Here is a 24,733-nt window from a genome sequence, read left to right on the forward strand (position 1 = left end):
TTCTGGTTTAGGATTTTTGTTGTCGTTTAAGTCTCTGAAGCACTCTAGGAACCCTTGCTCTGGCTTTGTTTTTTTGGAAGCAAAGGAAAAATGATCTCCTGGTTTACTTTTGGAATCTGCAAAGCAACTTTGAGGTCCCAGGTGGATTTAGTGTTTGGAAAGGGGAATTTGGGGGACTAGGGTTGACCCTGAGCCCCCAGATCACTGTTCACATTTACAAAAGCAAACCTGGTGTCCCCAATTGCTTTTCTCTTGAGGTTGGCTTAACTTTATTTATCTTCTGCCTTGGGTCACTGCCCCTGAGGTGCTTCAAAAGCAAAACCCAAAGACCCAAAACAAAGAAAGCTAAACCAGATTCAAGGAAAAAATGACCTAGCACTCTGGGTTCACTTTTACAAAGGCAAAAAGTCACTTCAAGAGTTCCATAGAATGGTTTTAAGTCGGCCTAGATTCATTGTGTCCTTTGCACAAAGTGATCTCAACAGGTCTGAGACCCCAGGTTTCTTGGGTGTAGATTTGGAGTGCAATTTAGGATGGGAAACTGTCAGCAGGCTAAATGCTTTGACACAGACTAACTCTTCAGTGATTCTGAAGTGATTCTCAACTATTTTGAGCATATAAATGGACCACCCATGGAACCATTTCTTTTCTTAAGCCGAATCTTTTTGTTTGCTGGACATACGTAGGAATCACTGAGGAAGTGAAATGTACAACTCACTTTAAAAAGTTGGCATAAATCCACCTTATATTATCAGATTACTTATGAAGGGCATTTTTAAATCCTTGGTAAAAAAAAAAAAAAAAGTTAGGTTACTAATTTTAGGTAATCTTATAAATCATGATGAAATAGAACTGAGACACGTTATTTTGCTATTCATTTTTGTATGATCCATACTTTGCTTACTTCCCCAAAGGATTTAAGATGGAATTACTTTACTTGACTATTGGAACAAACCCATTTTTAGAACCTAATACCAATTTTTGTTATAATATGCCTGAGTTTATCCTTTAATAAGTAATTGTAAAACTGCTTGCGGATAATCTAGGGGAGATTTTTGTTTTTGTTCATGTTTGATCTACATCTTTGAATTTCAGTTATATGTGTTAACTAATAAATGCACCTGTTGAGAGCATGTCTCACAGTTTATTTACAAGACTGAGGGAGATTTTTTGTGATTAATAACAGATGTATTATTTGTGTACTGCCATCTGAAGGAAGCAAAACTTGCGACAGAGAAGTGAAGTTTTCCTTAAGGACAAAGTACATCCTGTGAAAGCACAATGAATGTGAGAGGCATTCCCAAAGCAGTGACTGTGGAGTGAAGAAGTCGGTGGCACCACTCCAGTTTCCTCATCCCTTCCTGTCACACTTTGGCTCCAGAGCAGTCATGTTTTTAAACCATCCCAGAAACCTGGGATCCTGCTTCTTGGTCAAAATAGGCACAGGTAGCAGCTTGCAGAAATGGACTCAGTCCATGAGCCTGGCCCGGCATAGTGTTACGTAGGACCCAAGAATAATGCCCTGGTTTTGTGTTACATCTTTCATCTCAAAGGAACTGTACTTTAAAAAGTGAAAAAGGACCTTATAATTGTTATGGATGGAGGGACACCCGTAGTCCATTCAGAAAAAGCAGTGCTTTTTTCTCAAAGTTCATTTACCTGAATTAACATTAGACCCAATGCCTTGTAATGAGGAAATCTATCCTCTGTATCAAGCCCCTGATGTCAAGAGCCGACTCATTGGAAAAGACCCTGATGCTGGCAAAGATTGAAGGCAGGAGGAGAAGGGGACGACAGAGGATGAGATGGTTGGATGGCATCACTGACTCAATGGACTTGAGTTTGAGCAAGCTCTGGGAGATGGTGGACAGGGAAACCTGCTTACTGCAGTCCATAGGGTAGCAGAGTCAGACACAACTTAGTGACTGAACAACAACAGATGGGCAATTAGGTTAAATTTTGTGGTTTCTGTAATTTCTAAAGAAATTTATAGAGATAAGAACTTTGCATATGAGTATCCGACCTTGTGAGAAAAGAGCATATCTAGGAAAGTCTGTTTTTGTGCTGTAGAAGAACCACTTCTGTACTCACAGTTGGAGTTGGTGTAGGTTTTAAATTCATTAAATGGGCTCCTCCTTTCTCACCTGGGGGTAGATCAGCTCTTATTTTAAGGCCTTTTCCTCTTCCAAATCCCAAAGGTCATGTTGCTGCTGCTTTTCGGAAAGAAAGGGAATTTGCAGCCAGTACATTAAGTGGTTACTTTCTGCTGACTGTGCGCATGCCCACACACACTTGAGCAAACACAAATGCATACCTGAAAGAGGACTCCTTCAAAATGAGGCTTTTAACAACTGTGTGAGGGGAATTCGTTATTGGAATTTATTGGGGGAAAATAAAGTATGTATGTAAACCTTATGAAAATAAAGACAATCACAGTTACCCATAATCCCACCATACAAATTACAGCTATTCTTAACATTTTCTCAAATTTTATTCCAGTCTCTTTTGATGGGTTTTTATGTGATTTTATTAGTAATGTTTATCATAAGCTTCTTCCCAAGTTATTTCAAATTCTGTGTAAGCATTGATTTGAATAACCACTCTATACATAGATATACCTCACTGTTTAACCCTTCTGTTAACATTGAGATTTAACCTGATTTCAGTGTTTTTTTTTCCTCCTTCAATTTTTGATAACACAAATAACATTTTTGAGATTAATATATTTGTTGATAAAATTTCATCTACCTTTATTATTGTTCACTGAAGTTAGATTCCTAGAAGTAGGATTAGAGTCAAAGGGAATGGCCATTTTTTTTCTAAGGTTCTTACATAATGCAAAATCACAGTCTAGAGAAGTTATATTAATTTATATTTTCATTGCAGAGTGTAGAAAGTAACTATTCCTCCTTGTGAAAGAAGGGGAAATGTTGCTTTAGCAAGAGTAAACTTGGAGTACTTCCCTTTTCTTTTTCAGTGTATTCTTTTAACATTGTCTCAGTGCAGTTTCTGTACCAGTGTCTTAACCCTTGGTATGGCCTAGAATGTTGTCTGAAAGAAAAAATAGCCTGGCTTTTCATATTAGTAGCAAACATTTTCATTATAGAATTTTCTTCTTTGTACAAGAAAGTCTCTAATTAGTAGAGAGGGGAAGAGTCAAACAAATCCATTGTCTTTCCTAAGGAAGAGCTAGTGTCTTGTAACTTTTCTCTGGTTTTTTAACCACCCCAGAAGTTTTCTCTCTCAGAGTCAGTGGATTGGCTCATGTATTCTATGAAATACAAATACTTCATTTGAAAGCAAAACCACTACACCCCGTACTTGTAAAGTGAGGTAAAACAAAAAGAAAGAATAATATAAAAACTGAAGGAAGGTAGTAAGTAAAGCATTTAGCTTTCTGAAACAGTTCAGATGGGGATAGGAAGTTGGTCTTAAATGGCTTAAAGGGGATTAGGGTTTTAAAGTTGGATAAGGAGTTTGGTGCTTTGGTTTAGGCATGGCATTGCTTTTAAAAGATTACTTCTATATTTGACAACAATTCTAACTGGAGATTATAAAGCAAATAGTCAATTTTAAAACACTATGGAAAACAAGAGGGTTTCCTTTTTGTTGTTGTTTGTTTATACAAAATGATTGCCTAGAGTTAACAAGCTGAGTCCTGAAGACCTCATTTCATAACACTACTGAGGATCTATCACCAGGGAGAATCCAGCAGAGGTTGTTTAATGCACTTCATTGAGATTATCTGAGCTTTTTGGTTTAAATTACTTTGGGAAAGTCTAGGTGTAAACGACTTCTTTGAAAGGTAAACATACTTAACCTCTTAAAAAAAAAAAAAAGGTTCAATTTAAATTCTTTAAAATTCTTCAGTTAGTGGCAACCTTTACTAATTAAATCTGAGTATGAACCAAATAATGTGTAAAGATTAAACCTCTATACATTAGAACAAGTGTTAATGTATTTATATAAAAGTGTTTTCATTATTTTACAATTATTTGGAAATGCAATGAAGTACTTTATTAGAAAGGCAACCCCTCACAATTTTAGTTATTTCAAAAGTGAAAAGACACTATACACTACATTGGTTATAAAATGTAGTTAATGAAGTTTTAAAAATAAGATTGGTTATTCTGTTCCATCTGAGAAGCAGATGGATCAAATGGATCAAGAGTAGCATATACTTTATGTATTAGCTGTGGATAAATAGTCAAAAATTGCTTTAACATTTTTCCCGTCTTCCTCAGCTCCTCGACCTGTTTATGGTTTGGGATTGGTCTACTTATCTAGCTGATTATGGTCAGCCAGCGTCTAAGTACCTTCGGGTGAATCCAAACACAGCCCTTACTCTTTTGGAGAAGTGAGTATATTCTGAAAGCTTCACATATCATTTTAGCAGCTGGTAATTCAGTGATAATTGAAGAACTGGAGATTTTTAATCAAAAGAAAAATGTCTACATGGAGCTTAAAAGTTCAGTTCATTTTAATGACCAAAATATAAGCCGCCTTCTTTCTGGCCTTCAGTGTTGGTATAGATTTTTACGAGATTTCTGTTTGTGTTGATATGAACTAAACATTTTTCCTATTGTGTCCTCAATATCTGGCTTAATTAGCTTTAGAAAGGGACTGGAATCAGTTTGCCATCAGTGCTATCTAAAGCCTACCATGATGGGCTTGGATTCCTTACAGGTAGAGAAGTATGCCTTTTGAAAAAATAATAATATGAAATCTGAAGTAACAGAACACTTACTGGTGCATCTTGTCCAGAAAACAAGTGTTGGTGTTTCTTTTCCTTCTCATGCAGCATGTTTTCTTTTCTCTGTATCATATTTCAGATATCACTATTAAAAATTTCAATTTTTGTGTCTTATTTTCCCACATTTCAAAATATCTGTGGTATATTTGATTTGAGAAGGACACAAGGAACGGTTTTAAATAAATTGTTTTACAGTGCCATGAAACACCACTGAGGCAAAACAAATTACTGCTTTAAATTTTCTGTTGTTTTTCCTTTCACCTTGTCTTGCTATGAGCATGATTTTCAGAGTCTGAGAGGGTGTGTATTTTAGCATACTTTATGGAATGATATTAGAAAATAGTATCATGTAAGAAAACATGCTTTTAGATTTACATACTAATGCAAAAACACCATTTCATGTAGAATGCAAAATAAAGCTGCCAGTATTTTCTGCGTTTGCTATCTCTGTAACTCTATTAGTAATACCTATTTTCTTTGAAGTATATTTTTCAAGCATAGATTTAGTGTGAGATAACACAGAGCATGCCAAGATATCTTAGTTGTTACAGTATAACTTTTAAATTCCTTCTATTAAGCTTCTTCATTCACATATATTCCTAGGATGAAGGATACTAGCAAAAAGAACAATATATTTGCTCAATTCAGGAAGAATGATCGAGACAAACAGAAGTTGATAGAGACAGTTGTGAAACAGCTGAGAAGTTTGGTGAATGGTATGTCCCAACACACATAGCCTTCACATCGCTTGTACTCAGTGACACCAAGTCTGTGACTCAACATTGATCTCTAACGGGCACTGGTCATGATACAGAAAATTGTTTGCAGAATTAAAAAATACAATAGGGAAAAGACACTGATGAGAGCTTAGAAACAAGAATTATAAATATCATTTGTATGGATTTTTAAATGAATACTATTTTATATATGGAAAATGTGACATTAATTTTTTTCACTTCTAGGGAAAAAAGGCAAAACTGTAATATATAAATCAGGTCAAAAATTGTACATGAAACTGATTGTGTAAATACATTAGAAGAACTTATGCCTCTATAGGTGTTTTTTCTATTTAGACTTCAGTGATTGTTCTGGTTGTTTTTTTTTCTTCCCAGTATCTGGTTTTGGAATGCAATCATGTATGACATTTCCCTGACATTTTCTGACTTGTAGCTTGAATTTTCACCTCACTAGTATTTAAGTAGACTAAATTGTCTAATTCTGCTGATTCTGAGGGAGGAAATAGACAAATATTTAAAGGAACCTGAAATCGAACTTAATTTAACCCAATAAGAATGTGAATTACTTGTTCTACTTGGGTGGTTTAATTTAATCTGAATATGAAGAAAAGGTATTTGGATTTTCTGAAGATGCAATGTTGTTTCTGTTCAGCAGGGTTAATATTTCTAACTATATTGTTTGTAGCTGACCCCATTTATTTGGTTTGGTTTGGTTCAAGTTAGGAGGACAGAAGCTAAGTGGGGCTAACCACTTCAGGTGCCACTTGTGCTAGGAGAGACATACTCCTGCATATACAAGTTACCACAGGGGTCGGGTTACTTTCTTCAAGGCGCAGACCTCAGTGCTGGATCCTTATTGCAGAAACAAGCCAAACCAAAATGAACTCTGGAAAACCTAAAACGAATGTACATTTTACTCTGTGTAAATTACTGTGGTCCAAATGGTAATATCAATCTGATCCTTACTTTGTCTTCATTGTATTTATGCTGAATAATCCTTTTGCATTTTCAGAATTTATGCCTGTAAGAAACTTATATTTGACTCTGTAAAATAAGTGTAAAGAATTATATGTGCATTTCTTGATTTTGTGATTAAATATTAAAAAGGTTGAGCAAGTTGCTGAAAATTCATTGCTGTTGCATCTGTTTAGAGTTTCCTGATTTGAAACAACTGCTTTCTTTAGAAAGGCTGTTATTTAGTTACTGGAATGGGAGTATCGCCAAAACGAAGAAAAGCATTTATTCTCTTGACCGTCTCTAATCCTAAAGTATTTAACGTTTTAAAAAATATTATATGGAAAGCATGGTTACTTCTAGGTACAATACAATACATTCTGGAAGTTACTGGAGACGGCGAGCTGCTAGTTCTCTCTGAGGACTGGAAAGCGGTGGCCCTCGAGTGCCTTACCCAGCCCTCCAGGGCACTTGGGACGTCTCCCCGGCTTGGGCTGAGGCGTCCTGGATTCAGAGAGACGCCGCCTTTTCACTGTTTGGAGCAGACCACTGTGGGTTCGCACCGGCGATGGTCTTGAGGAGTTTACTTTTCTCAGGCAAACAAGCACCCGGCAATCCCCACCACCACCCCGCCCCGCAACATGCACACCCCTTGGGTTGAGCCGTAGTGACTAGGACGCCCGAGTCCTGGGCATTTAGGGCCCCACAAAAAGCCCGAAAAGCAACTATGTAGCCTAATGGGGTGGAAGGATACAAAGGGGGAGGGATCGGTGAATTTGGTCCTCGAGACCCGAAAGGCGCCCGGGGTATCTGCTCCTCGTGGGGTTAGGGGGAGTCTCCGTGAAGCTTTGGAGCAGTGACACTACCCCCTTTTGAAGGATTCTGGAAGTGGTGGACCGGAGACCTCGGAGGGGAGGGGATGTCGAAGAATCGCAACCCAGGCCGTCCTTTGTAGGCGCTTGCGATGCCAAAGCAGGCATCGAAGACCGCAATTTCCCTGAAATAAAAGCAGAGCAAAGTGGAGAACCCCTATCCCTTTTAACCTTGTAGTGCCGTGGGAACCTTGGGAACCGGCACCTGGAAGTTACAGAGAGCCCCCGTTAGCTCCCTGCGCTAGGTCAGTCCACTCGCCGAGCTCCTGCTTGGAGTCGGGAAGTTCTTGGCGCGAAACCGCAGGCCCCGCCCGAGGATCTGCGTCGGGCACGGCACCGGCTGAGCGGTAGCGCAGCAGCTACTGCCACTCCCCACACCAGCCCCCCGGAGAGCTCGCCGCTGCCCACCGCCTCCAATCATTACCCTGCGTGGAGCGCCTTAAATATGCAGAGGCGCGTCACGTCGTGTGGATCGGGATCAATCCGCAGGGAGCAATCCAGTATCTATATAAATGTTGCCGGGGTAGGCCGAGAAGGGTTAAAAGGCTGGAGAAGAGAGAGGTGGGCGGGGGTCTACACAACCCGGGTGAGCGCAGCCCTCGTTGGCAAGCCGGTGAGTTGCTCCTCTCTTTGCCCTCCCTCGCTGCTTCTGTCGAAGGAGTGCTGACCCAGGGCGGTGGGAGGTGCTCGGCGCGAGCGGTCCTGAGGCAGCCCTCACCCCCGCAAGGAGGTGGCATTTTGGCCCGGGAGCCATCCGACTCAGGAAAAAGTCCTGAGCTCGCGGGTCTCTATGAAGGCACGTTCCCTAAGGGCGCGTGGTCACTGAGATCCTCCGCTGCCCCTCTGCTTGTAGAGCGAAGCCCCTGGTAAATCTCAGTTTTGGTCCCCAGGCCCCCGGGCCCTTTCCGGACAGAACAGGTGAGCACTGCGCGCCGCAGCTCCGGCGCTTCCTGCGCTTAGAGCGGCCCGTCCCCCGCAGGCTCGCCATGTTACCCTGGGGGCTGAGCTGCCTGTCCGCGCTGGGGGCGGTGGGCACCGCGCTCCTGGGCGCGGGCCTGCTACTCAGCCTGGCGCAGCACCTCTGGACTCTCCGCTGGACGCTGAGTCGGGACCGAGCCTCTGCCCTGCCCCTGCCCAAAGGCTCCATGGGCTGGCCCTTCTTCGGGGAAACGCTGCACTGGTTAGTTCAGGTGAGCACTCGGTCGTTTCCGCACCTTGTTCTTCTCTGTCTCCCACTGCCTCTCAAGGTTCCCAGGGCTCGTAGCCATTCTCCTTCTGTCGCCCAGGGCTCCAGGGAGCATATACAGCCCTCCCCTCTACCCAGCTTCTCCCTCGAAGGGACCGTGTGTCACTGGCGTTCTCTCCAGCACAACCTAAGACCCGACGCCACGCAGGGATGAACAGAGGGGTTCTAGGGCCCTATGTCCTGCCACCATTGAATCGGGAGTCAGGGGCACGTCTCAGCCATGGGCTATTTGGCACTCAGGTCCCCATTCTAAGCCTCTGTTTCCCCATCTCACCAATGGGAACGGGAGCATGTACATCCCCGTAGGGTAGTCAGTCGCGAGGCACCTTTGAGACCGTTTTGTAAAGAATAAGATGCCAGCCTGGAGCAGGAGGTTTTTATCAAGAGGCAGTTGGGATCCCTGGGCTAGTTTCGCAGCCGAGACCCAGTGACCCCATCCCTCTTCGCTCCTGGCTCGCAGGGCTCGCGCTTCCACAGCTCTCGCAGGGAGCGCTACGGGACGGTGTTCAAGACGCACCTGCTGGGCAGGCCAGTGATCCGCGTGAGCGGCGCGGAGAACGTGCGCACAGTCCTGCTGGGTGAGCACCGCCTTGTGCGTAGCCAGTGGCCGCAGAGTGCGCACATCCTTCTGGGCTCGCACACTCTGCTCGGCGCGGTTGGAGAGTCGCACCGGCAGCGGCGGAAGGTGAGCCCAAAACAGAAGCGGCCGTCGGGACGTCGGACCCGCGGCTTCTGAGCGGCTGCCGTGGGCCAGGCCGGGGCGAGGTGTTAGGCATACACTGTGAACCTGACCAGGGCCCCTGACAAGTGGGTGGCATTGGGTTGGTAGTCCCTTACCTTCTCTGGGTTTGGCTTATAAGGCCAGGACTGGGACTTAAAGATCCTTTCATCTTCTATCTTATGCGACTCTGATGCCAGAACCGACGGAAATTCAAACTCAGTGTTAGGGACGACTTCCTGGAGTAGGTGGCCCCTGGAGCCTGGATGGAGAGGAGGCACTGTGTACATCAGACAAGAACTAGAGGGAATGGCGAGAGCAAAACCCAACACATTTGGGTCCGGGTCGCTTAGAAGAGGAAGAAGGGGCCGAAATTGGCCTCTTGGCTCCGCTGGAGTCGTGGAGCAGAGGAAACCGGACGGCTGGCAGGGCTGACCCTGTGCGTTCCCCTCAGATCCTGGCTCGAGCTTTCAGCCGTGCGGCACTGGAGTGCTACGTGCCTCGCCTGCAGAGGGCGCTGCGGCGGGAGGTGCGCTCCTGGTGCGCGGCCCGCGGGCCGGTCGCTGTCTATGAGGCCGCTAAAGCGCTCACCTTCCGCATGGCCGCGCGCATCCTGCTGGGGCTACGGCTAGACGAGGCGCAGTGCTCTGAGCTGGCCCGGACCTTCGAGCAGTTCGTGGAGAACCTCTTCTCCCTGCCCCTCGATGTGCCTTTCAGCGGCCTGCGCAAGGTACTGCCGCCCCGCCCGCCCCAGACCTTCCCTTTGAGGCTCCCTTGGTGCGCCATAGGCATCACCTCTGCTGGGAGATGGAGGCTCTGCCTAGTGTGGGGAGGCGGCATGGTGGCGGTGGGCCTTGGGGCTGGTCTCTGTCCTGACTCGCTGTGTGAGCCGGGGCGGGCCACACACCCTCTCTGGACCACGCCTGGCGGGACGAGCTCCAGCCCCAGCAGCCGCGGGCTTCCCGACGTTGGGTCTCGGTGGCGGGAGCCCAGCCAGTCGCCCCGGCCCCTCCCCAGAGCGGCGCCTCCAGGCCCGGCCTGCAGCGCCTCTTTGGAAGCCCCGTGGCTGGGCAACGGATGGGAGCACAAGGGCCGCAGACACGCCCCCGGCCCAGGCCGGCGCCAGCCGGGGTTGGAGAGGGGTGGGTGTCGGCTCAGCGCCCGCGGCCCCAGGCCCGCTAGTTTCCGGATTAGAGAACCATGGCCTCTTCAAACTTCAGAGCAATGGGCCGGACTTAGAGAGCAACTGATCTGGGGCTTCTTACTGTGCCAATGTCCTGGTTTTCATTCACCCAATTAAAAATAATAGTTATGTGTAAAGGGACCTGATATATGGACCGATTGCCTCGGGTACGTTTTTCTGATTTAATCCTCCTCAAAATATTATTCTCATTTAATTGATGAAGAAACTGAAGTTCCAAGAGGTTAAATGACTTGCCCAAGATCACACAGCTAGTAGGGGCAGAGGCAAGATTTGACACCTCCCCACCCCATCTCCGTCTCCCCCGATAAGAAGCCGATGTGCTCAAAATGCTTCCCCTGGCAGATGGTTTCTCACTGTGCTTGCTCCCTGAACTCTGGGGGACCACCCCAGCCCTCCTGGCTACCCCTTTTTACAAAGGCTAATGTTTAGAACTTCCAGTAGTGTTCTTTAAGCCAGAGCTTTCCTGAGTACATCAAGGTGTCCCTTCCTCTCTGCACTGGTGCCAACCGCCCCTGCAGGCAGGAGAAGGGCGGTGGGCTAACTCCCAGGCTGGGTAATCTGCCAAGCACAGACACTTGAAGCTGCGTGACCCTGGACAATTGCTTGACCTCTCTGAGCCTCAGCATCCTCCCCTTAGGAGGACAGTAAACTGTTTGCCTTGCTCCAAAGAGGGGCTTGTGATCATCAAGAGAGAATGGTGTATGAGGGTAAAGGACAAATTCCTGAGCCTTTATATTGAGTCCCTTCTACAATGTGGAGCTGAGCTGGGAATCTGTTAACGCTAGCTTTCAGCAGAGCCAGACCAGCACTGGGAAGGTGTGGGGGGTAGGTGTCCAGGGCTAGCCCCCTCTGCCTTCCTACCCCAACTCCCTTGTCTCCCCACACATCAGGGCATTCGGGCCCGGGACCAGCTGCATCGGCACCTGGAGGAGGCCATTGCACAGAAGCTTCTTGAAGACAAGACTGCTGTGGAGCCAGGCGATGCCCTCGATGGGATCATCCACAGCACTAGGGAACTGGGCCATGAGCTCTCAGTGCAGGAACTGAAGGTATGTGGCCGGATTTCTCCTTCCCTCTTTTGCATGTATAGCAGGTCTCTACACACAGGCTGAATCCCTGGAACAACGGAGCAACATCCTGTTTGGCCCCACTTGGAGCCACAGACACTCCTCAGGGTGAGGGAAAGAGGAGACCTGGGTCCAGTCCTGGCTCAGCCGCACCCCCTACCTCTGTGGCTTTGGGCCAAGCGAAGGCATGAATCCTAGGTCCTCCCTTACAGCCTCTGGCAGCAAACAGCTCTCCTCTTCCCCACTTCCCTGTCACTTCATGCTTTCGCCTCTGCAGTCTGCCTGCCTATGACGCTTTGTTCACCCCTTTTCTCTACAAACCCTAAGGGTTCAGGGTCAAATTCCACAATTCCTTCAAGTGTCCCCTTTCCTCCCCAAATCTACGCATCCATGAGCCAACTCGGCACCTGGTACCTCGGGTACTGGTCTGTTTTGCCACTGAGCATCTACTGGAGAATTAGAAACTGCCACCCCCTCCCCCACGTATGCATAGAACACATGCAGTGGAAGTAAGGAGGGGAGCTTTGGAATGACCCCTGGGCCCACCTGCTCGAGAACCCAAAAAGGAATGTAGCGGCTGGGGGAGGGGGGGGCAGCGGGCAGGGGAGTTAGAAATGGAAACACTTCATCCCTTCCATAAGCAGCTCCCATCCTTTCTCTGACACTCATTTTCCCACTAGCGAGCCACTGAGCCTGAGTGTCTTCTCTGAAAATGGAACGAACAATCTCTTTCCTAACTTCTGGGTGGTTGTGAAGTCTGGAAGAGTCAAGGGGTTAGAAGTAGATGAGCAGGGCGCTGGTGAGTCGTGGGGGAGCCCGCAGATAGGAATAGTTCTAGGCTGGGAAGGGGAGTGGTACGGAAAGACGCGGACATTCCCTCTGCCTTGGCAGAGCTGGGGAGGGCATGACAACACTGTCCAGGTTCTCAGGAAGGGACCCACTAGCCAGAAATCTTCAGTTCTGGCTGGTCAGGAAGGACCTTGGAGCCCCAGGGTCTCCGTCCCAGCTCCCCATCTTCTCCAGAACAGCCAGTTAGCCTTGGATCAGCTCATTCATTCCACAAGCAGATTCTACCTATTCAGTGCCAGACTCTATACAATGAGCAAACATAGCCTCTGCTGGAGAGGAGGGCACCGCATTCACCCTGTGATCACATCCATCAGGGTGTAAACACACACCTGCTGCTGCCAGGAAGGAAGACACCATACCAGGAGTTGGGAGGAGGGCACAGGCAGGCAGTGAGGACTGGGGCCTGGATGATGAAGCCTCCAGACAGTGCAGATGGGGAAGCAGTGCAGTCACTCACTGGGACCACCACTAAGCGGGAAGAGGACCACGATGCTCACTTTGGTGCCAGGCTGCTGCTTCTGCTGCTGCAGGTGCCTTGGTTAATTCCGCAGCAGTCCCGGTCAGGAGGGCCAGCTGCATTGTCGGCAACACTGCATGGTTAAGACTGCTGGACTCCTGGCCCCGACTACTGGGCTTGGTGACTGAAGGGACCTTGGGCACCTCTCAGAGCCTCAGTAAAACGGGCAGAAACTGTGCCACACACACTGCGGGTGAGAATCCAATGACTTAATTCACTTAAAGCACTAAGAACACTACACCAAAAAAGTTCTGGCATTATCTATGGGAACCTCCCAAGGCTATCTGTGGTTTCCCCAGGTGGCGGACTTGGGATTCAGTCCACTCCCAGACCCTCCCAGGTAGCCGTGCCTCCGAGCACTCTGCGATCTGGCCTGTGCGCAATGGCAAATGTGGGGGCCCCTGCACCACAGCCTGAGAACCGGCTAATGGAGACAGCGCCCCTGGGCTGTCTTGCAGGAATCAGCTGTGGAGCTCCTCTTCGCCGCCTTCTCCACCACGGCCAGTGCCAGCACGTCCCTCGTCCTGCTACTCCTGCAGCACCCCGCAGCCATCGCCAAGATCCAGCAGGAGCTGGCGGCACAGGGGCTGGGGCGCGCGTGCGGCTGCGCGCCGGCGGCCTCGGGGGGCGGCGCTGGGCCCCCGCCCGACTGCGGTTGCGAGCCCGACCTCAGCCTGGCGGCGCTGGGCCACCTGCGCTACGTCGGCTGCGTGGTCAAGGAGGTGCTGCGCCTCCTGCCGCCGGTGTCCGGGGGCTATCGGACAGCCCTGCGCACCTTCGAGCTCGACGTAAGTGCGCCGCTCGCCCGCCCCGCCTTGCAGCCGGCCGCTGGGAGGTGGGGTAGGGGTTAGGACGGCGCTGTCTCCTTTTCCCTTTTCCGGGCCTCCTGGAAAATGGGCTGAATCCGATCACGTTTCCCGGAACCACGGTTGAGGACGCAAAGCAAGGTTAGGGACCCCGGGCTATGTGCTAAATTGCTTCAGTCGTGTCCGACTCTTTGCGATCCCATGGACTGTAGCCCTCCAGACTCCTCTGTTCACGGAATTCTCCAGGCAAGAATAGTGGAATGGGTTCCATTTCCTCCTCCAGGGGATCTTCCCAACCCAGGGATGGAACCCACGTCTCGTGTCTCCTGCATTGGCAGGTGGGTTCTTTACCACTAGCGCCACCTGCGAAGATTTTGACTGCTGTCTGGGTAGTCAACTCAGTTAGAGGCCAGTTTTAGAATAAAATCATCCTTTTCTCTGCCCAGCACTCCCCTTTCAGCCAGTGAGCCTGGGTAGTGCACAAAGAGCCGCCCACTCTGTCCTGTGCTCCATTTCTCTGGCTCTCTCACAAGATAAAGGGACCAATCATTGCTACCTGTCCAGGGTTCTGGCTGAGGCCAGGTTCCAGGAAAACGGGATTATTAAAATATGGGTAGTGATCTGGTTGGCTTGAGCGGGGCAAGAAAGTTAAGGTTTAGGCCCGGCTCCGTCTCTGTATGACCTTGGCTAATTCCCTTCTCACTCTGGGCCTCAGTTTGCTCTCTGGAGGGAAGCTGCCTTGGTCCCTTCCAACTTTAACTCTGGGGAGGGGAATGCTAACGCTGCCAAACTGAGGGTGTTTGCCGCTGCACCTCCCCACCCCCAGCCCGATCCCTGGGCAGCTCCAGGCAGAGTGGGCACCTTCTCCCCTTCGCCTTAAACAGCCAGTATCCCCATTGCATGCCAGAGTTTGAGAGGATGAGATGACTGGATGGCATCACGGACTCAAAGGACATGAATTTGAGCAAACTCCTGGAGTTAGTGAAGGACAGGGAAGTCTAGCATGCTGCAGTCCACAGTGTGGCAAAGAGTCAGACACGACTTAGCAACTGAACAAGAGAAAGAGATTCTGCCCTTGAGGCGCTGTTGTGGAGAGAAAAGGGGGCAGAGCCAGCAACTTCATCACAAACTGGTGTGAAGAAGAGAGTGACCTCTAGCTGAATGATACCAAAACATTTTGGGAACTGGCATTTGAACTGGAGCAGTGAAAGGCTCAGATGGGGACCACATGTCACCAAGACGGCGTGGTCCAAAGGTAGGTGGGTTAGTGAGGTGTTTAGTAGTGTCTGGGATGCTGAATTTTGGAGTTCAGACACCACTGAGCAGGCCTGGGGTGTAAGACGTAGGGAAACCAAGGTAGAAGAGCACTGGACCGCCGGAGTGAATAGGGGTGGGGTCTCAGCCAGATGGGAAAACTGAGGCCTAGAGAGGAGAGGGCACGCCTTGATGATTTCAAGATTTTCTATTTGCCTGTTGAGAGGAAGGCTCTCCTGAAGCCTGTTCGAGCAAGGAAGCCGGATAGTCGGGGCTGGAAGACCTCTCAAAAGTGGAATAGTTGAAAAAGAGGTGAGCTGAGGGAACATGAAAGCCTTCATCATTTTAAGCTTCCTTCCAACAATTTAATCCTCACATGCACCTTCTCAGAGTGTGGCTACTGGATCTGAAGGTTATGTACAGCTCATGGCTAGTGAGTACAGAGAGGCAGTTTTCAGTTGAGTGTAAAGAGCTGAAAAATTGAGATGACCGTAAAGGAGCTGTCGTTTGCTTTGCTCTGACGCAGGCAGCTGGTACATGCAGGACTCGAATTTAGGTCTCCTAATGTGAGAAGAAAACAGAGAAAACAGTGAACAGTAACAGAGCACACTCACTGACCACTAATACATATGTCAGACCCGTTATTTGAGTCCTCACAACAAAGCGGGCATTTTTGGTCTCACTTGATCACTTAAGAAACTGAGACTCAGAGATGATGTAGCCAACGTCACACAGCTCACCAGAGAAGGAGCTGAAACAGACGGGAATGCAAAGCAGTATCCTAGTTTCCGGTTAAGACGCACGTCCCTGCCCGTTTGGAAGCCTGTTTGATGAAGGATCGGTTAGGGCTGGGTTTCCGGGTGCCTGGTGGTCAGGCGGGTCTCCTCACCTCCCCGCAGGGCTACCAGATCCCCAAGGGGTGGAACGTGATGTACAGCATCCGAGACACGCACGAGACGGCCGCAGTGTACCGCAGCCCGCCGGAGGGCTTCGACCCAGAGCGCTTCGGCACTGCGGGCGACGATGCACTGGGCGCCGCCGGCCGCTTTCATTATATCCCGTTCGGCGGTGGTGCGCGCAGCTGTCTTGGCCAGGAGCTGGCGCAGACCGTGCTCCAGCTGCTCGCGGTGGAGCTGGTGCGCACGGCGCGCTGGGAACTGGCCACGCCTGCCTTCCCCGCCATGCAGACCGTGCCCATCGTGCACCCGGTGGACGGGCTGCGGCTCTTTTTCCACCCTCTTGCGTCTCCGGCGGCGCAGGATGGGCAACGCCTCTGACTTGCTGCGCTGTGGAACCTGGCTTGGCCAGCGGCTGCGGCGCGCTTGCGGCGCCGCCCATCTGCCGTTCTCCAATGCCGGGTCCGGCGCGCTCTCATTCATCAGAAGGTTACTGAACGCAGCTCTGTGTCCGACTCTGAGGGAGGAGACTCATGAACCACCGCCACCGCACTTGGTGAAGCGTCCTGGCTGGTGGGATGGTGCCTCCAGCACTTCGCGCCCTTAGGGAGGAAAGGTGGTGGCCCAAGTCTCTTATGCCTTTCCCAGGATTTCAAAGCAGGGATGGTGGAAAAATTTCCCCTAGGATTCAAGCTGGGGAGGAGGCATGGGTCGTGGGGAGGTGGGGTGGGGTGGGCCGTCGAATGAGGGAGGGCCCGCAACTGTAGCGAGGAAGCGGGGACGCCAGGAGGGCATATCTGGCCTGGCTTTGGGCCATAGGAAGACACTGAGAAGGCGCCCAACGGAAGGCCCTCAGGCAGGTGGCCTCCGCTAGGTGCGCCCTGGCCACTCTGCCTGTCTCGGCAGAAACCCAGAATTGCGGGCGCTTTCAGGGCTCTAAACAGGATCAACAGCTCCGGATTCTACTGGCGATTTCTTAAAAGAAAAATTCCTAGTTCAAGAACGCATATAATCTTTCCATTTATACAGGAGAGAATAGGTACACTGAGAGGATTCTAAGGCTGGATTATTTTCATGGGAGGTTGAGACATAATCAGAGAGGTTTGGGGTATTTGTACCCAAAACAGGAAGGCCGAGAAATCGTTTCCTGGCAGTAGTTGAGTGAGAAGGCTGCAGCTTAGCTGGGCAGCTGCTCCTCGGTGGGAAAGTGGGATGGAGCTGGCAGAGACTCAAGAAAGACCCCCTCCCCAGAAGGGCCTGCCCTTCGTATACCCAGAGAGGGGCTAGGAACTGGACAGCCTGGGGCCCAGGCTGCTGGAAACTCTCGAGCATAGCCCCAGGGAACTGAGCTACAGATTATCTCCAAGATGATAGCTGACTGCAGGGACGCCCTGGTTTACTGCTTCAACCTCCTTCATTACAAGCAGAGACTGAGACCGGAGATTAGACCACTCAGCCAGTGCTCTCCTCCACCCCATCCCTTACCCCCTGCTCCAGTCTCTGGCCTGTGGCCACCATGTAGCTCTTGGCCTTCTATCCTTTCATAGTGATCCCTAGGTTCCAACACAAAAGTTCCCAACAGTGCTTAAATCTAAACCAAGAGCCTCCTTTTTTCCTAACACGCTGTAACCTGCTGCCCACCTTCGGACAGGCTGGGGGCAGTTGAACATGATGGGTGAGCCAGAGAAGTTGCCTCCAAGTCTGGAGCTGACCCCTTAGTGAACCAGAAGGAACCAGAAAGTGCCCTCCTGACCTTAGGCTTAAGGTGGATCCTGGGGCCAGAAGGGAAGGGGAGGCAGCAGGCTTAGGCAGGGCCCAGTAGCTCAGGAGCAGGAGCACAGCGGGCCCTTCTGAGCTCAACTGACACAGTCATAACCCCATCTGCAACAATTCATCACCCACGGCTGACCACAGGCCCTGGCGCCATGGGATCTGCAGGCAGGCGCCAGAGCCACAGAGCCGGTGAAAGTGGTAGATCTGAGGCCTGCCCTCAGGGCGCTCCTGACGCTTCAGAGACAACATCTCATCTCAGAAGCTCCACTAGGGTGAGGTGGTGGGAAGACCAGGGCTTGGGGTTGATTCTGATTTGAGGAGAGATAGATGCGGCGGGGCTCTCAGAAGCCTGGACTTCCCAGGTTCCAAGATACCTGATTTACGTGCTGTGTGGTCTGTACTAAACTATAAGCCTCTGAAAGGGCAGCTTCAGTTTTACTGTGACTTCCTAGTGATACATCGACTCATCATTTCAAGGAAAATCAGAGCTCTTGCTTCTGATTCTCTGAGTAAGGGGCAGATACGATTCTTACCCTCTTGGACTTGGTGTGCTCGCAAAGGAAAGAGACAGTAAATAAACTAACAAACGAGCAAGAATAATTCTGATGATGGTAGAGCTGTTTCGAGAGAATAAAACAGGGCTGTCATACAGAGTGCCTGGCGGCTCTGCTGGGGGCTGGAAAGAGTGGCATTCGACTTTGGAAGGAACCAGCCAGGGGTGTCCGGGGATAGAAGAGCCCCAAGCAGAGAGTACAGGAGGTTTAGAACCGAAGGGGTGGGAATCTGCTCAAGACGAGGGAAGAAAGTGTTGACGGGAGAAAAGTGGGGGAGGGGTGCTGCAGCTGACCTCAGTCAGGAGCTCACCTCCCCGCCCAGCAAAAAACTACTCCCTACCCCTGCCAACCCTTACCATCAGTCTGTTTTGTAAACATCTTAGAAACATTATTTTGTTTTCCAGCTAACGAAGCCCTCTCTCTACCCACCAGCACCCAAGAAAGCCTGATAAGGTTTCTAGGTCAAAGTTCTTAATTGGGTTGGTCATTTACCGACCCTTTCCCTCTTCAAGATGATCTTTAGTGCTCTTCACTATCCCATTTAATCCTTTCCCCTGGTCGCCCACGCGGGTCTGAATGGCAGATAGAGTAAAACATTTTTCCCCTTTGTGGCGATTTCCAGCGGGCAGGCCCCGCTCATCTTGTGACCCGGCGCGCGCTGAACTTGGCGAGATGGCCCTGCAGAGTTCACTCAGATGTCACGGTCCGGCCCGCAGGGGTCACAGGCAGGTCAGGCCGGAGGACTGGGACTGGGCCCCAGGTCACGCCCCCGCTGGCCTGCTTTGCTCACCGGCCGGAGGCACCGTCCAGAAAGGGGCGGGCCTAGGGTTTCTGAGAATTACCTCCAGCTCGTCTCGCCCGGTTCCAGCCGGTGCCCCCAAGTGGTCTGTCACTGTTTACAGTTGTCAGTTCATTTGAAGAAACGATTGTGGGCGAGACCCTTCCCTGGAGCCTCTGAAACACCAGTGTAGGGTTATGGTGAACCGCCGATTCTCCGAAAGACATCCTGGGGCTAGCCAGGCGTGGAACGTTTCTGCGAGCGTGAGGTCCCGGCGACTCCGCAGACATTGCTGGACCCGCCCGGTTGGGGGACCACGCGGGAAGGTCTTGTATTTAACTTAACAGCTCTCGGGATCAAAGTGTTTTCCATCTCCAAGGGACGCTTTCCAAGGCGTGAGACTCGCTCCTGTGAGAGCCGCTTTTCGGCTTTAAACAAACTTATACATTATTGTTTCGTTTTCGGCGCGGCTGGTGGGTTCAGCGTTGAAACCGAGGGAGCGAATGGCCCTGACTGGTCCGAGGAAGTTCGGACCCTGTCCCACTGGCTCGACAGGGTTGGAAACGGGGAGCGCACGTGCGCTTCTCGCAGTGTCCGAGCTCCAAGCTGTGGCTGCAGGAGCGGCCAATCGTATAGGTGGGCAATGGCCAGAAGACCCACTTCCCAGTCAGGATTCTCTCAACACTCTTAATCAGCGGCCGGTAGAGGCCTGGGTTTAGGACCCAGCACCCCCTCTCCTCTGGGTGGGTTTCTGCCGGGTGGGAGCTGGAGAGCCCAGGTCACCCTGGTAAGGTAGCCTAGCCGGGGGTAGGGAAGAGTATGTGCAACCTTAGCCTAGCCGAAGGCAGCCCAGCCTGGGGCTGGGAAAGGTATGTGCAACCATAAGCCACTTTTGGAAACTCACAACTACCTGTAGGTGTAGACTGGTCAGGAAAGATCACCTTCACATCAAGGAGGAGGAAACGGGCTCAAGGATGTGCGGTGACTTGCCCAAGATCATTCAAGTAGAGATGGATCCGGGACTCAGAGCCCAAACTCTGGGCTTTCCATCCATCCTCCTCATCTGTGTCTTTATCCTGCGAGGATTAAGGACCCTCTTCCCTTCTGCCTAGCTGGAGCTGCTAACCCCAGGGCCCTCGGAATCCGGCTTTGGCCGGATTGCAGAGCGCTGTTTGCCACTGAGCCGCAGATGAATTGCCCCTGCGGTCCCGGGCTAGGGAGTCAGAGTCAGGGCTCAGACTTGAGCAGGGTTGCACCTGGAGTCCTGGGGATCTGGAGGCTCTCTTGAACCTTTAAGTAGGACCTTCCAAGACTTCATGATGTGAACCTCGAGGGGTTTGGGGATCTGGGAATTAGTGGTCAGCCGGTCGTGAATCCCCGCCAACTCTCACTTGGGTCCTGGCTCTGGGCTCTTCTGTGGGGTCTCTGGAAGAGTCAGGAGGCCTGCGTTTTGCTCCGCCTTCTGGATCTCAATTTCCTCACCTGCGGGACAAGGCAGCTGAAGATCCCTGAACGCACTCCCCTTTACTTCCTCTGCAGGTGGAAGGGGGCCCTGTAAAACAGAAAGCGGGTGCAGGAAGCTCTGGGCTGGGACCTCCCGTCGGACCCGGCGGGAGAGATTCCGAAGACACCGCCAGGGAGCCCGGGGCGTGGAGTTTCCGTTCCCCGGAGCCCCTGCCGCCGTCCGGGAGCCCCGCACACTTTGTATGGGGGCAGCAGGCTGCTCCTAGCCCCGCGCCCCAGGAGGCGCGCTCCGAGAGAAGCCGCCACGGCGCCGCCTCTGCCTCGGCGCGGAACAAACGGTTAAAGATTTGGGCAGCGCCTCGCGGGGGGAGGAGCCAGGGGCCCAATCCGCAATTAAAGATGAACTTTGGGTGAACTAATTTGTCTAAGGTAACGTGGGCAGCAACCTGGGCCGCCTATAAAGCGGGCGCGCGGCGGGATTCAGAGCGCTGAGGGTGGCGGCAGGTGGCGCGGAAGGTCGCGGCGCGCCATGGGGCTCCCGGCACTGCTGGCCAGTGCGCTCTGCACCTTCGTGCTGCCGCTGCTGCTCTTCCTGGCCGCGATCAAGCTCTGGGACTTGTACTGCGTGAGCAGCCGGGACCGCAGCTGTGCCCTCCCTTTGCCTCCCGGAACGATGGGCTTCCCCTTCTTTGGGGAAACACTGCAGATGGTGCTACAGGTAAGGGAGCTTGGGGCGGGATTGGACGATTCTCCCGAGCCCGACTCGGTTCCAGACTTCCACTGAAGCGCCCCCCGGGAGGGAGGTGACTGGGGCTAGGATCAGGACTGGCGGGAGGCTCGGCGCTCCCCGGCGCCCCCTCACGCCCGCTCACTCCTCCGCTTTCCTCTCGCAGCGAAGGAAGTTCCTGCAGATGAAGCGCAGGAAATACGGCTTCATCTACAAGACGCATCTGTTCGGGCGGCCCACGGTGCGGGTGATGGGAGCGGACAACGTGCGGCGCATTTTGCTCGGAGAGCACCGGCTGGTGTCGGTCCACTGGCCCGCGTCAGTGCGCACCATCCTGGGTTCTGGGTGCCTCTCTAACCTGCACGATTCCTCGCACAAGCAGCGCAAGAAGGTGAGGGAGGGGTGGCGGCGCCTGGACAGGAAGTGGGACCCGATTCGAGTAAGGGGTTCGGGCAGATAGGTGCTGGGCGAGCGCCAGCTGCAAAAGGCATCGGCTGGGACCCTCTCAAACCCGGTGTAGCTTTCCCAGCCAGGAAGTGCCTTGGGTCTGGTGGGGTTGTAGATGTCTAGGAGACCCTGGAAGGCAAGAGGGGCGGGTGGGGCCGGGCTTTAATACTCTTCGCTCCTCGGAGTTCAGGTGATTATGCAGGCCTTCAGCCGCGAGGCGCTTCAGTGCTACGTGCCAGTGATCGCCGAAGAAGTGGGCAACTACTTGGAGCAATGGCTGAGCTGCGGCGAGCGCGGCCTCCTGGTCTACCCCCAGGTGAAGCGCCTTATGTTCCGCATTGCCATGCGCATCCTGCTGGGCTGCGAGTCCCGGCTGGCGAGCGGCGGGGAAGACGAGCAGCAGCTGGTAGAGGCCTTCGAGGAAATGACCCGCAATCTCTTCTCGTTGCCCATAGACGTGCCCTTCAGCGGACTGTACCGGGTAAGGGCGCCTTGTGGGGTTCGGAGCTAGGGCTCCGGGGGCGTGGGATCCGGACGTCTGCTCACCGCGGTGCGCTCTCTGCGCTCAGGGCCTGAAGGCGCGCGACCTCATCCACGCGCGCATCGAGGAGAACATTCGCGCCAAGATCCGCAGGCTGCCGGCGGCGGAGGCGGGCGGGGGCTGCAAAGATGCCCTGCAGTTGTTGATCGAGCACTCTTGGGAGAGAGGAGAGAGGCTGGACATGCAGGTAAGCCGCAGCTTCAGGAGCGGCACGGCGGAGTTTGATCCCCTGGCTTCCCAAAAGCAATTCCTAGGGTTTCCAAAGTGCGCGCAGAGGGGCCCAGGTTCCCAGAGTGAGAAGCCCTCCCAGACCCCAGGGACTGGACCCAAAGATTGAGATACCGGGTCTACAGAGCTCTGCGGAGAGGCCTCGTCGCCCATCCCTTTCAGGTTTTAAAGGGAAAGTTGGAATTTGCAAGATGTGAGTAATGTTGGGTGACTTTAATACAACTAACGCTTTTAAGAGTTCCAAAGAGAGTGGAAACTTACTGGCCTTTCCGGCTCTAGCTGAACTAAAGGGTCTTAGCATTTTGTTTAAATGGATTTTCTGTCAGTCGACTTTCAGCCCTTCTCATCTTCCCTCCTGAATCCTCAGTTCTATTCTGAGTAGTTGCTCTGTAAAATTGCATGCAGACTTGTCAAAACGTTGGTCTTAATCCACTTGTAGGCATTAAAGCAATCTTCAACAGAGCTTCTCTTTGGAGGGCATGAAACCACGGCCAGTGCAGCTACATCTCTGATCACTTACTTGGGGCTCTACCCACATGTTCTCCAGAAAGTTCGAGAGGAGCTGAAGAATAAGGTAGGGAAACTGGCAGTGGGGGTGGGGTGTTGGCATGAGTTGAGGGGGGGCTGGCTATTAGCTTAAAAACCTCAGCAGCTGTCTAGCCAAGTTCCCAATAGTTAAGTGTGCTGCCTTCCTTGAGTATCTGGGAAGTACAGGGCTAAGGGTGAGTGGGTTGGATGGTGGGAAAGATAATTAACTGTGTGAATAAGAAGGAAGGAATCTTGAGCTGTGATCCCACTCTGGCAGGGTTCAACCTTGTGTTTCTTCTCCACTTTTGGTGGCTCCTTGGAGATTTTCAGACTTTCTTGGGTCTGTGTGTTCAAGGGCATGAATGGGAACCCCTAGGGGGTTGCGGTGGCATCCAGCAGCCTTGGTGGAGACTGGGGGATGGGGAGAAACTTGGTGGTTCTAACTGGTGAGCTGCATTATCTTGGAATTGTAAATAATGGTTTGGGCCCAGGGGTGGAGGCAAATGGTCACTAGCTGCTCCTTGTTCCCCCCACACTCTGGGATCATGAGGCTCTTTGGGTCCAGCCGCCACTTAAGCCCTGTTTACGTCTGCTGGGCTGATTTTATTGGAGCGCAGAATAACCGTTCACTCTGTGTGACTGTTTTGATAGGGTTTACTTTGCAAAGGCAATCAAGACAACAAGTTGGATGTGGAAATTTTGGAACAGCTTAAGTACATTGGGTGTGTTATTAAAGAGACCCTTCGACTGAACCCCCCAGTTCCAGGAGGGTTTCGGGTTGCCCTTAAGACTTTTGAATTAAATGTAAGTTAAAAGTTCTCTCTCACCCGCCCCTACCTTTTGTGTAGTAGTTTTAAATCTCCGTTTGTTTCCTGTGCTTTGACTTACATTTCTTTTGATAACATTGCCCTGCCCCTGAATGTGTTTTTTTCTCTCTCCACCTCTCTTTCCTCCTTTTCTTTCAACTCAAAACTCCGCCAAGGATATAAGTGTTAGATTTTTTTTTTCCTGTTGACAGTTGAATTTCAGTTTGTCAGCCCTTTGGACATCATAATCTTTTGCAGGGATACCAGATTCCCAAAGGCTGGAATGTAATCTACAGTATCTGCGATACTCATGATGTTGCTGATATCTTCACCAACAAGGAGGAATTTAATCCTGACCGCTTTCTGCTGCCTCACCCAGAGGATGCATCCAGGTTCAGCTTCATTCCATTTGGAGGAGGCCTTAGGAGCTGTGTAGGGAAAGAGTTTGCAAAAATTCTTCTCAAAATATTTACAGTGGAGCTGGCCAGGCATTGTGACTGGCAGCTTCTAAATGGACCTCCTACAATGAAAATGAGTCCCACTGTGTATCCTGTGGATGATCTCCCGGCCAGGTTCACCCGTTTCCAGGGGGAAATCTGATGGGCCAGAAAGCCCAGACCTCAGACTTATTTGAAGTGTACATAGGCATTTTTACCTAGTGTCGTGTTGATTTGATTATATTTAATTTTTAAATGTATATTATAATATTTATGTGTCTCTTCTACAGTACCACAGTCTTTAAATATTAAAATAATGAATTTGGATAGTTTCCAAATAAAATAAAATCTGAAGGTGCTCGTCTTGCATTTAATATTCCTGTGGGAAAAAACTCACCGGTTTTATATTCATATATTTAACTAGATTTCTAATGTCTACAGGCATGACTTTGTCATCTGTGCCTATCTATTTTCTGGGAAGAAAAAACCTTACCTGTTTTTTTCTCTTAATAGTTATTAGAAAATATATATTATATGTGTGTGTCCAAAGGTAATTTAGTAAATTTTTCCATGATAG

At 50.7% G+C, this 24,733-nt stretch overlaps 3 protein-coding genes across 5 annotated transcripts in view; all 3 read left to right on the forward strand.

Moving 5' to 3' along the window:
- Nucleotides 1-6,621, forward strand: part of EXOC6 (exocyst complex component 6) — a 190,025-nt gene extending 183,404 nt beyond the window's left edge. For all 3 annotated transcript variants that reach the window (XM_061402816.1, XM_061402815.1, XM_061402817.1), the window contains 2 exons: nucleotides 4,245-4,357; nucleotides 5,357-6,621. In XM_061402816.1, the coding sequence (XP_061258800.1) occupies nucleotides 4,245-4,357; nucleotides 5,357-5,489 (246 nt within the window). In that variant the 3' untranslated portion in view covers nucleotides 5,490-6,621. The remainder of the gene's footprint in view (nucleotides 1-4,244; nucleotides 4,358-5,356) is intronic.
- Nucleotides 6,622-6,698: 77 nt separating this feature from the next.
- On the forward strand, nucleotides 6,699-16,254 carry LOC133239083 (cytochrome P450 26C1). Its single transcript, XM_061402637.1, has 6 exons — nucleotides 6,699-8,506; nucleotides 9,023-9,247; nucleotides 9,735-10,010; nucleotides 11,375-11,533; nucleotides 13,376-13,705; nucleotides 15,877-16,254. The coding sequence occupies exons 1-6, from the start codon at nucleotides 8,303-8,305 to the stop codon at nucleotides 16,252-16,254; spliced, it is 1,572 nt and encodes a 523-aa protein (XP_061258621.1). The 5' UTR covers nucleotides 6,699-8,302.
- A 4,564-nt stretch (nucleotides 16,255-20,818) lies between these two features.
- On the forward strand, nucleotides 20,819-24,514 carry LOC133239179 (cytochrome P450 26A1). Its single transcript, XM_061402818.1, has 7 exons — nucleotides 20,819-21,160; nucleotides 21,336-21,560; nucleotides 21,807-22,097; nucleotides 22,186-22,344; nucleotides 22,825-22,959; nucleotides 23,565-23,717; nucleotides 23,978-24,514. The coding sequence occupies exons 1-7, from the start codon at nucleotides 20,972-20,974 to the stop codon at nucleotides 24,317-24,319; spliced, it is 1,494 nt and encodes a 497-aa protein (XP_061258802.1). The 5' UTR covers nucleotides 20,819-20,971; the 3' UTR covers nucleotides 24,320-24,514.
- The last annotated feature ends 219 nt before the right edge of the window (nucleotides 24,515-24,733 follow it).

The sequence above is a fragment of the Bos javanicus genome, chromosome 26 (assembly GCF_032452875.1).
Source record: "Bos javanicus breed banteng chromosome 26, ARS-OSU_banteng_1.0, whole genome shotgun sequence".
NCBI classification, from domain to species: Eukaryota; Metazoa; Chordata; class Mammalia; order Artiodactyla; family Bovidae; genus Bos; species Bos javanicus.

Bases quoted from the DNA above. Each gene is read 5' to 3' on its own strand.
- LOC133239083 (XM_061402637.1), top strand. From the start codon at position 8,303: ATGTTACCCTGGGGGCTGAGCTGCCTGTCCGCGCTGGGGGCGGTGGGC. The intron at 9,248-9,734 runs GTGAGCCCAAAA...CGTTCCCCTCAG, and splicing joins CGCACCGGCAGCGGCGGAAG to ATCCTGGCTCGAGCTTTCAG. The intron at 10,011-11,374 runs GTACTGCCGCCC...CCCACACATCAG, and splicing joins CTTTCAGCGGCCTGCGCAAG to GGCATTCGGGCCCGGGACCA.
- LOC133239179 (XM_061402818.1), top strand. From the start codon at position 20,972: ATGGGGCTCCCGGCACTGCTGGCCAGTGCGCTCTGCACCTTCGTGCTG. The intron at 21,561-21,806 runs GTGAGGGAGGGG...CTCGGAGTTCAG, and splicing joins CGCACAAGCAGCGCAAGAAG to GTGATTATGCAGGCCTTCAG. The intron at 22,345-22,824 runs GTAAGCCGCAGC...ATCCACTTGTAG, and splicing joins GAGAGAGGCTGGACATGCAG to GCATTAAAGCAATCTTCAAC.